The 11,671-nt window shown below is 39.9% G+C and overlaps 2 protein-coding genes across 3 annotated transcripts in view; both read right to left on the reverse strand.

The window, feature by feature from the left end:
- Positions 1–291, reverse strand: part of LOC105389419 (phosphatidylinositol 4-kinase alpha) — a 41,962-nt gene extending 41,671 nt beyond the window's left edge. The window contains exon 1 of the mRNA XM_048626145.1: positions 79–291. Within this exon, the coding sequence (XP_048482102.1) occupies positions 79–168 (90 nt within the window). The 5' untranslated portion in view covers positions 169–291. The remainder of the gene's footprint in view (positions 1–78) is intronic.
- Positions 292–650: 359 nt separating this feature from the next.
- On the reverse strand, positions 651–10,654 carry LOC105389051 (4-coumarate--CoA ligase 1). Of its 2 annotated transcripts, none has more exons than XM_048626143.1 (11): positions 10,321–10,654; positions 9,690–9,897; positions 8,300–8,489; positions 7,810–7,932; positions 7,440–7,611; positions 6,812–6,946; positions 6,129–6,257; positions 5,751–5,831; positions 2,290–2,436; positions 1,682–1,847; positions 651–895 (listed from the first exon to the last, which is right to left on the reverse strand). In XM_048626143.1, the coding sequence occupies exons 1-11, from the start codon at positions 10,396–10,398 to the stop codon at positions 768–770; spliced, it is 1,557 nt and encodes a 518-aa protein (XP_048482100.1). In that variant the 5' UTR covers positions 10,399–10,654; the 3' UTR covers positions 651–767. The 2 variants fall into 2 exon arrangements, with proteins under 2 accessions (XP_048482100.1, XP_048482099.1); XM_048626142.1 differs by lacking the exon at positions 7,440–7,611 and adding an exon at positions 7,223–7,400 and having other exon boundaries at positions 10,321–10,653.
- Between the last annotated feature and the right edge of the window lie 1,017 nt (positions 10,655–11,671).

Raw genomic sequence — 11,671 nt, forward strand, 5'->3', positions numbered from 1 at the left:
CCAGGTCTATTACCAGTTACTACATAATTACTGGGGCAGGGTTGAAAAACAAGCTAAAATAAACATGTATTGACTCACCTTTTCCCATGGTGTAGGGTCTATATTGGCCAAAGACCGCGCCAAATGTTGAATTGTTTGCCTGAAAAACTCGTTATCATCCATCATCATAATGTTTCACTGAACAAGAACCATTTTAGTAACAAATTTAATTAAAAATCGCTGATAAATTGCGAAAATTCTGCGAGATTACACCGAGAGAGACGAATCGAATGCCAATTTCTACTGACAGTGACAGTTGACATTGACAGATTCAAATGACATTGACAGGCTTTAAGTTGACAAGTTGGTCATTTTTATTACTCTGTGTTGACGACGACGGCGGCAGAGTAGATGAGTAAGTGGACCTCAGAATAATTATATTACCAGCAATGTACGTCTACTTAACACTTTTACATTATTGGATTCGATCTTTCAGTCATTCACAATACCAGCGTACCCAGCGTGTCACCAGCCCATCAACCAGTCCCTTTGCTTGAATATAGGTGTCACCCAGGGTTATCTGCCGTCTATGATAGTTGAGAGACGAGTCGTAGGTATTCCCAGCCTGAAGCTAGAAAGTAGACAGGTAGGTAGGTAGTAAAACAAATATCGGGATAATATAAAAATATATTATATTTACTTACTTAATTAATGAAGAAATGTTATTTATAAGTTTTAAATTAAATAATACAATAAAATCGGAGAGCACTGACTCCTTATTCTACGGATTACTCTCTATGGCCAGTCTTGACCAGCTCCCGCAGCTTCGCCCGGGCCACCTTGCCGGTGGAGGTGTAGGGCAGGGCGTCCACGAACACCACGCCGCCTCGCAGCCGCTTGCTGTCGCTCAGCTCGTCTGGAAGGCAACAAATTTGTTTAGTAGGTAGGATAATTTCAATATGGGGAAACTGGTTGGTTGCTGATTGGTGGATTCTTAAGGCCTCTACACACCAAAGCCGCTGACCCGGCGGCATAGCCCGGCGGCCTAGTGCCGGCGGGTTAACATAGTACAAAATGAGGCATGATTGTGAAAAATGAGGCCGGCGGGTTGAGCCGGCGGCCTGAGCCGCCGGGTCAGCGGCTTTGGTGTGTAGAGGCCTTTAGTATGAGTAGGTATTTCAGATCGAAACCTTGACGCTGAAGTGAGAATTACGAGAAGAGATCTTTTCATTTTCATGGTGTTTTAGAACAGGTATACAGGGTGTTGCAAAATTGGTATACTAAGCCGAAACCTACATGTGCAGCATGGTATATCTAAGCCCGAAACTAAAATCAGAATTTGGAAATTCGCGAAAAAAAAAATTCCATAGTAAAAAGTCACGTGACCAACAAAGTTTATATGGAAAATGTTTTTTTTTTTCGCGAATTTTCAAATTCGGATTTTAGTTTCGGGCTTACATATAACATGCTGCACATGTAGGTTTCGGCTTAGTATACCCTTTGTTCCCAAATGTCTTGGTCGTGATAAAGCTATCTGACTGTGGCCGGTCTTTTGTGCATCTATGCTGGTATGATGTGGAAGAAATCAGTTCCCATTAGTGATATGCAGTAGCTTAGCTCATCTCGGATAAAACACACCCTTAGACGAACTCATGCATGGTTGAAGAGGCCACCAGCTATTCAGTTGGCCGGTTCCACTTACTGGCTACAGCATCCTTGACTTGCTGCGCAGTGACGTCAGCCCCCGGAGCCCTGACGACGACGGCGGCTGGCAGCTCCCCACACTCCGGGTCCGCCACGCTTGTGACCGCCGCCGCCTCCACGCCTGCCACCTTCTGGATTACGGCTTCTAGCTCCAGAGGGACCACCTGGTGGGGAGATGAGGGGGTGAGAGGAGGTAGGGTAGGGTAGAGTGGCGGTTTTGAGAATGGGTGGGGAAAATTCTAGTAAATAAACAGGTTGTACCTACTTATCTACTTACTCGAAGTATTTTTTCTATGTAATAGTATTCGATGAATTTAATCTACTACCAACCTGATACTATAGGTACCTACTTAGGTAAGTAAAGTACCTAGTCACTACAAGTGGTTACCTTGCGTGTGGGCTGTCTATCTATTAGGAAGTGATTGATTTATGAAGTAGGTACCCATGCCATTAATATTGGTAATTAAATCAGATAAGATTGTACTGTATAATAAGTATTTATAGGCACCTAGGTGTTCCTAAATTAATTATTTATAAAATACCTTGTGCTCGAGAGAATCGAGAATATCGAGATAGGTACTTACATGTAAATAATCAGGTACTTACATGATAGTTTTTATATTTGATAAGCATTTTTATTCTCTCGACATAGTAGAAATAGTTGTTTTCATCCCGGTACAAAAGGTCCCCAGTTTTGATGTAGCCGTCCTTACTGAAAACCTTCGCAGTTTCTTCAGGCATGTTGTAGTATTCCTGAAAATATTATTTAGAATGTTTATACCTATTAAAAACGCACCACTAATACTGACTAATAACATAATAAAATGTTTTATTGGTCGTAGGAATAAATAAAGCTCGTTCGGCTCAAAACTATTAAAGGACAAGACATTTAAGAATAAATTTAAATTGGTACATCAGAATATTCAGAGTCTTTCTTCTAAATTGTTAGAAATAGAACTATTTTCGGAAAAATTTAACATTGATTGTTTATGTATCACAGAACATTGGTTAGACGAGAATCAAATGATGTTCCAATTGAAAAATTACAAACTTATAAGCTGTTTTAACAGAAAGTGCAACGAGCATGGCGGGTCACTTATATTTCTTAAAGAAAATTGTAAATGTAAAGAACGAAAGGACATAGTTGCTCTTTCTGTTAAACACCATATAGAAATTTCATGTGCAGAGCTAAAGAAGTATATAATAGTATGTACCTACAGGCCACCTACTGGTGATTTCATTACCTTTGAGACTGTCATGGAGGATGTTCTAAGGTTAGCTTCCAATAGTAAAAAGGAAGTAATAGTGTGTGGTGACTTTAATGTTGACCTATTAAGTGACTCTCCTAATAGGTCGAAATTACTGTTACTTTTTAAATCATTTAATCTTTTTAATGTCTTTCTGGAACCAACTAGAATTACATCCACGTCTGCCACTTGTCTAGATAACATATTCTGTAACTGTGAGTTTAAAGACAGTAGTGTGATAAATTGTCTGAGGTCAGACCACAGTGGGCAGACCATTACCTTAGTAAACACTGACAGGACAAATAAAACTAAGGTGAGATGCAGACCGATTACTACAAAGAAAATTGACAATTACTTGAAGAAACTAGACGAAAAACTTCCGAAGGTTAAAGTAGATTGCAATTCTAATGAGATGTATACTAACTTATTTAAGATAATAGCTGATGAGTTTGAGAGTAATTTTAAAACGAAGGAAGTTTTGATAGACAATAAAATTAAATTTTGTGACTGGGCTACAGATGGTATTCGCAAAAGCAGGGCGACATTATATGATCTGTATGAGATGAAAACATTCATACTCCGCCCTGACTTTCAATCTTATGTGAAGAAATATAGCAAAATGTACAAATGTGTCTATCACTGTGCGAAGACAATTTTTATTAATAACAAGATTAAAGACTCGGCTAACAAATCTAAGGCCATTTGGAATATAATTAATAACGAAACGGGGAAGAATCGAACACGCGAGACTAATTTATCTTTAAAGGTAGGCAATGACATAATAACATCAAATGACGAGGTGGCGAGAGTCTTTGAAGAGTTTTTTACGAACATTCCTTTAGAGACTACTTGCAACCTAGATTCTTCAGCTACATTAGCTGAAACCCTGGCGAAGGAGAACGCACCTTCAACCGATAAGGAATTTAAATTCAGATATATTAATACATTAACTATTATAAAAACATTTAAGTCTTTAAATATGAAGAAAACTGAAGACTTGTGGGGAATGTCAGTTAAATTTGTTCTTTCTATTATTAATAAAATCGCCCCAATTTTGGCTAACATTTTTAATAAATGTATCGCTGAAGGTGTGTTCCCAGATCTTATGAAATTGAGTAAAATTATACCTCTGTTCAAGAGTGGGGATATGGAGGACCCTGCAAATTTCAGGCCTGTCTCGGTTCTTCCAGTTTTGAGTAAAATATTTGAGAGGGCCATACTCAATCAGATGCTTTTGCACTTCAATGAAGCTCGATTGTTTCATAGCCAACAGTATGGTTTTACAAAAGGCAAATCAACAACCGATGCCGGTACTGCGTTAATTAAGCACATATTTGACGCCTGGGAAGACCATCACGATGCTATTGGAGTCTTCTGTGATCTATCGAAGGCGTTTGATTGTGTAGACCATCAGACTTTAATTTCGAAACTGAGATACTATGGAATAGGAGGAAAGGCTTTAGATTTGATAGTTTCATATTTAGACAAGAGGCAACAAGGGTCGATATTAACAATACTAAATCACAGGGGGCTCATGTAAAGATAGGCGTCCCTCAAGGATCTATTCTAGGACCATTTTTATTCCTCATTTATATTAATGACTTGCCTTTTATGGTTGAAAAATTGACTAATATAGTTTTATTTGCTGATGATACTTCTTTGCTTTTTAAAGTTAAAAGAAGTGAAAATAATTTTAATGAAATTAATTCTATTCTATCTGACATACACGATTGGTTTACCGTTAATAATCTTCTATTGAATTCTAAGAAAACGAAATGTATTAAATTTACACTGCCGAATGTTAGACAATGCGATACTAACATTATTCTAGATGGGAATAAATTGGACCTAGTTAATGATACTGTTTTTCTTGGGATGACTATAGATTCAAAGTTACAGTGGGGACCTCACATTGAAAAATTGGCTGGAAGGTTGAGCTCCGCAGCTTTTGCTGTACGGAAAATTAGACAACTGACCGACGTTGAAACCGCCAGATTAGTTTACTTTAGTTATTTCCACAGCTTATTGTCGTATGGCATTTTGCTTTGGGGTAGAGCCGCTGATATTGAAACTATATTTGTATTACAGAAAAGAGCCATCCGCTCTATATACAAACTAGGTTCCAGGGATTCATTGAGAGAACTATTTAAAGAAATTAACATCCTTACAGTTCCATGTCAGTTCATTTTTTCCAATTTAATGTATGTACGAAAGAATATTTCAACTTTTGATACAATTGGCAGTAATCATGACATTAATACTAGGAACAAGCATAAGCTGGCTTTTCCAGCGATGCGTCTGGCGAAAGTTAATAAATCGTTTTTAGGGTACTGTATTAGATTTTATAATAAGCTTCCAACAGAAGTTGCTCAAATGCCAGAGAATAAGTTTAAGTGTTACATTAAAGAGAAACTCTGTAAAAAAGCTTATTATAAAATTGATGATTACTTAGAGGACGTTAATGCATGGCTGTGATAAGTAGTTAGCTCTGCTCATATTATTATAATAATCATTATTAAGCTTATAAGTACCTATTGTATACCAACTAGTTTTAAGTCTTTTTTTTGAAAAGATGGCTCAGGAGTTTCTTGCCTCCGTTCTTCTCCTTAGACAGAAAGAGCCCCCCCTTATCCGAACGGAGAGTAATTTGTAAAAATTGACGTTCATCAAAAAAATTTATATTTGTACGATGAATAAAAAATTTTGACTTTGACTTTGACTTCGTGTTATATTTTTGGAGTGCTTAAAATTTTAAGGGGTGCAACAGACCAATTTCCTGATTGTACAGTTTGTTATGTAGATGTAGGGAACTCAACTCACCACAAATCTTGGACCCTTCACCCACATCTCTCCTGGTTTGTTTGGCTCTGTTATTTCCTCTTCAGTGTCCGGATCAACCAACTGCCAACATATATGCACAGATATTTACACAAGATTGATAAGTAAATAAATTGGATAAAAATCGTGTACAGTTATTTACAAGCCCGCGATTGGCAGTCAAAATTAAGAGACTCGCAAAATGTGAGTTTTAATAGTTTAATTTTAATTTTGTGCTTCTTTTTCTACATATCCTGTCGGTGACAAAAGCAGGACCTAACAAATTAATTGGTTTACCGTGATCCTGATTTTATGCTCACATTTTCAGCACGTTCCACGCATTTCAAAACCTTTAGGTAGTTATAAATATGAAGAGTCTACCTTGACCTGATGCAGGGGAGACGGGGAGCCGCAGTTGCCGAGCGGCCCCTCCGGCTCCAGCTTGAGACAGCCGCCGATGGTCTCCGTCTGCCCGTAGGCCTCCGCCACCACGCCGTTACATACCCTGGCCTGGGAGGGGTACATAATTATTATACAGAAAATCTTCATTTCGTATAGGTACGTTCTATAGGGACCAAAATATTGCTTTAACCTGAGACCCAGCTAGAGACCAAAAATTTCACAAATTTCAGTTTTCAGCGGCTGTAAATTGCTGCTTGGTCTGAACCCTGTCGTGGGTCTCTCCATTATGTCATCATATGAGGTCTCGGGATCTTGTGACATTATCTTATTTGTAGAGGTAACAGAAGGATATTCCGTCAAGCAAGAGTATCCTACAGGATCAAGATCGGAATAGGTGGTGGTTGTCCTTCGATCCCTTGATCTCCAGCGGAGATCAGAGAGTAGGTAAGTAGGAAAGTAGAGCACTGATATATACTAGAATGTCATTGAAGTAGGGTAGTAGTACCTACTCGTGCGAATAAACTGTTGTGCAACTAACTGACAAAAACCAGTGGTCAGATTAACTAGCATTGGGGTACCCAGCGTGACCCCTGGTTCTTGCAGGCTTGGAGCACAGTTATTTCGCACGAGTAGTACATAAGTTGTGTTGTAAGGTAACGTACCCTGAAAGCCGTGAGTAGTTCGGGCCGCACCTTGCTGCCCGTCAGCGTGACGTGCTGGAAGCAGGACAGGTCGCACGGCGTCCCACTCTTTAGGATCTGGGAGGCCAGCGACGGCGATATCATCGTGGTTGTGGGCTGAGTGGACAAGATGATTACATTAGTGGAAGGTATAATCTGTGCAAAAAATTCAACAAAATACCGGTTACAATGAAGGAAATGGGAAAAGCTGTTAGTGACAAAGTATTGCATAGATAAAATTGTATAGTAAGCAAACATAACGTCTGGTTTAACAGATTCGTCCAACCACCGCGGCGGCGGAGCTGTCAAGATACAAAACTCACATCCTTTAGTTAGTTCCCCACACCTTCTATTTAGTAACCTGCCACCTGCCACAACCTTACACCAGTCTACCTTGTATCTATTAATGATATCGATGACGTGCTCAACAGTGGCAGCGGCTGAGGTCTGCAACTTCACGGCGTGCAGGACTGGGGGCAGGACCGCATTGAACGACCCCGTGATCCATTGAGCCGGAGACAAGTTCAGAATTATCGCCTGCTTGTCTGATTTCTTCACTAGTAACATTTTTCTGTGGACATACACACTCTAATTAACCAGTATTACTTACCTTGTATTTGTTAATGATATCAATGATATGGTCAACAGTGGGGACGGCTGAAGTCTGCAGTTTGATAGCGCCGTGGACGGGGGTGACAGCTTTAAAGAACCCTGAGATCCAGTGAGCGGGCGAAAGGTTGAGAATCACTGGTGGCTTTCCAGTTTTAGTTATGGAATTGTTTCTGTAGAAAATAATAGGCTTTATTTAAACAGCATGCGTGAAATTGATATGCTCCTGAAGTCCTGAATATCATCGCTGCTGCAGGAAGGCAATGATTTGTTAAAAAAATATGTTTACGCTAAAAGTTATAAATTAGGTTCGACTGCGCATAGAAAACTATAGCTGAAATGGCCAAAATAAGTCGTCAAAACTCACTCACTTGTATATCAGTACGATTTTCAGGATGCTGAGATGGTCGAAGGCTGCATATTTCAGGACACCGGTGGTTCCGCTGGTGCTCATGAGCCATAGAAAGACTTTGTCTGCCTCGAACTTTTCTGGCCTGTGGATAACATGGAATTTACTTAGAAGTACAGTACAGACATTAGGTACAGGGTGTCCAGGAAGGTAAAACGCTTGCAGACAAAGAAACACCGCGTCCTGTCACCACGTCCGCCATGTCAATACTGACATGGCGGACGGCAACAGGATCTCTTTCAATAAGTACTTACTCCTTCCGCGCACTAGTGTCTCGTGTTTGTAAGCAATTTCGATACTCCTCGAACCTAATTAATCTTGTTACATCCAATACGTACTAACAGACAGACACCCTGTAGGTATGCATGCAAATATTGAAAAATAAAATGAAAGTCTGAAACACCTAAGTTTGTATGCATTTATTTATATACCTAGTTACTTCTGGGACTTACTGAAAAGTATCAACGTCTTCATCCTCCTCGCTGTCCAGTACATCCTTCAGGGTGCATTCTCCTTCATCGAAGGTGATGATTCTGGTGTCCAGCCCTAGTTCCTGGATGGCTCTTGACGCATCTTCGTACATGTAGTGATCGATGAACAGAATCTTCGGTTTTGTGAGCTTGAATGATGCTTTCATCTCATCTGTAATGATAATATTTGACGAGAATAAGGTATCTTTCCGTCTTAAAAAAGATATCACGTTTAGATCATAATTGATGACAGTGTTTACCATATAATTATTTTGTCTAAGTATACCTAGATGTTTTGGCCCAAGTTTCGCAAGTATACCTAGTGATACGGGCTGATCTCTTATCATATCATTCTTATCAATTATCGATCTCTATTGCAAAATTACAAGTAGCAGCAGGTATAAGTGTTTACTATACAATCATTTACTTTGAAGAACCAATCCAAAATTTACAAATATTATGAGTACCTAGATAATAATAGGTTCTTGTTGTTGGATAAATAAATAAACATCATCACAATGACACAGCGTAAGTTCGCTAAATAAATTGATACTTTAGACCTCGACTTACGCGTGTTAACCATTAGCACAGTCCGACGTATAGTTTGCCACGCAGATATCTGACCCAATTCAATGTTTGTATTGGGAGGGCCAAAAGAGGTCAGATATCTTCGTGGTACCTAGTCCTACACACATGCAGGTTCAAAAACTTACCGTTAATTAGTAAACCTACTTTATCATCATCATGATCATCATCACCAGTTCGTAGTTATCCACAGCTGAACTGATTTGCTCTCAAGGGTATCACAACACTATCTTCGGTCTTCCTCATCCAGCCTCTACCGGCTGCCTGTTTAAGGTCTCCGTCCAGCGGGCTGAAGGGCGTTAAACGCTACGTTTGATCGTGGTCAAAACTACTAATCTACTTAACTAACTTTTAGTACTTAGTAAGTAAGACCATTTAAGTAAGTACTAGGAAATCGTGCACATGCTACACATCCCAGTGGCCCTAGCGGGTATTGCACTTATAAAATTCCACCCAGTGTGCACTTGACCTACATAACAGTTACTTTAACTATGTACCTTGAATACCTATCTGCGTATCCGTTAGTAGAAGATGGAGGAATGACAATGTCATGGTATAAGATGTTTCTACATAGATAAGAACTACAAACAAATATTTACTTACCTAGGTACTTTACGTTTAAGCGTCATGTACTTAGTATACAGGGTAATACTATTCAGGGTAGAATGTTATCAATGAAATTCTCGACAAATCACTCACCTTCTTCTTCAAAGCGAGTCGGTGACACACACTCGTCAATAAGTGCTGCGAACGTATTAGAGGCTTCTTTCGCACCCAAACAACTCACCGAACTTATAAGTAGGATCCAACGCAGCGACAGGCATGCCAGTAAGCAGGGCCGCGTACAACGGCACGTGGATGTCCAGATGGTTGGCGCCCCCGAGCGCCGCCACCGCCCCCGGGCGCAGGCGCAGGCGCCGCAGGTAACGGACCAGGCGGATGGTGCGCTTTAGGACCGAGAGGTTGGTCTCTTGTTCGCCTGTTGCCGCGTCGATCTGGAATTTTAGTTGGAGGTTTATGTGATGGGTAATGAAGGTCAAGGTTTGGATGTTGTGATACTTATTATTACTGACTATGAAAGTCTTGTTATTGGTTTGCTTAAGCAGCTTTTCCTGTGAGCTTTGCTTTACTTTGAAACAAATGTGCCTGGTACCAATATAAAAAGCTTATGACTTAATTACAAAAGTTTTTTGAACTGAGGCCAGCTGAGGTTGTTACTCACAACACCACAGCAGTGGAATACATAACAAAACACATTGCAATACAACACTGCTATGCAAGATCTTTTCAAGTCGGTAAATAATCGTATTTTATGTTTGTGGTAAACCTTATATTTGACAGAACATATTTATTAGAAAAAAGCTTTGAAAATTAAATGTAACTATGAAGACAACAATATTGTTTAAAGCTCCACTTACCTGACAAATATCATCGGGTCTTTCTTTCAGGCTTTCCAGTAGCAAATGGCCAAAATGGTAATAAGGATCACTCGTCATTTTTAAATGTAGTAAACCTCCGAGATTGTTTACGAAAAAATAACTGGCACCAAAATTATCACACCACACCAACTGATTGTTATCTTATCACGGATTGTCTATTTTTCCCACTTAAAAGTACCTGTATCTAAATAGTCTAATTACTTAATTGTATTAATATCAAAAGTCTACGGAGATATGATTTGTTTTGATACAGATTTATTTCTCACAATCGTGCATACCGAGTGTCCACTGAACGTAAACTAACCGGTTGATAAGTATACGATGTCTATTTAAAACATTGATCATAGTCCTATTCGTCATACGACAAGGATAGATCAAAACAGTGAATGAACCTTGTATGAACGCTTATCTTATATTTACCTACACTACATTTTATAAGTACTTTTATTTTGCCCTAATACCTACCTCCAATCTCTACTACCTATAGGTTCATGTAAGTCCTGTTATAATGTCGGTGACAAACATAAGAGCTAGACGAGGGTTTGTCGCCGAGGTAAATGGATTGGCGCATCGGACAGTCAGCGACTGAATAGTCAAACCTGGCCCTGTAGCACAGGGCGCTATTAAGACGTGACAAAAGTTCTCCGCTCTAGTGGCTACGCGATGTGAGTGAGCGCGATGTAAAATTCTTGTCACGTCTTAAATGCGCCCCGTACTAGCCCTTCTGTCACAACATTGACAAACCCAGTCTAGCTCTTGTGTTTGTCACTGATAGTTCATCATCATCATCATCACGACCCATTACGTCCCCACTGCTGGGGCACGGGTCTCCTTCCAATGAAGGAAGGGTTTAGGCCTAGTCCACCACGCTGGCCAAGTGCGGGTTGGTGGACCCCAACACAAGCAAGCTTGTGCTGAGAGAGTTGTCGGGTAAGTGGGCAACCCGACTGTCAGATGTTTTCAAGCCTCCCGAAGGCCTCTGACTAGGCTTAACGACTGCTGCCGAAGCAGCAACCGGGACCCACGGCTTAACGTGCCGTCCGAAGCACGGAAGCGTCCAGAAAAGTGATAGTTAGCATATGAAAAATCGGTGGTAGGTACTCGTATACGTCACTGGAGGACCTTGCTTTTGTGCACCCAGTACAATGTGCATGTTTTATAGTGCAATTAGAGGGTTCAATGTTTATAAACAGGTTGATAGACTTATAAGATGATGATACTGATAGCTGTAAGTAGGTATAGACGATGTAAAAAATCCCGACATTGATAAAAAAACGTACAGTCATAATATTGTCGTAAATACGTAAATAATCCTTGTTTGTTTAGGTAT

Source organism: Plutella xylostella, chromosome 16, assembly GCF_932276165.1.
Source record: "Plutella xylostella chromosome 16, ilPluXylo3.1, whole genome shotgun sequence".
NCBI lineage: Eukaryota > Metazoa > Arthropoda > Insecta > Lepidoptera > Plutellidae > Plutella > Plutella xylostella.

Excerpts from the sequence above, each read along its gene's own strand:
- LOC105389051 (XM_048626142.1), bottom strand. The coding sequence starts at position 10,398 with ATGACGAGTGATCCTTATTACCATTTTGGCCATTTGCTACTGGAAAGC. Across the intron at positions 8,490-9,689 it reads GGATCCTACTTATAAGTTCG|ATGAGATGAAAGCATCATTC; the intron begins GTGAGTTGTTTG and ends TTATCATTACAG. Across the intron at positions 6,947-7,222 it reads ATATCATTAATAGATACAAG|CCCACAACCACGATGATATC; the intron begins GTAGACTGGTGT and ends TTGTCCACTCAG.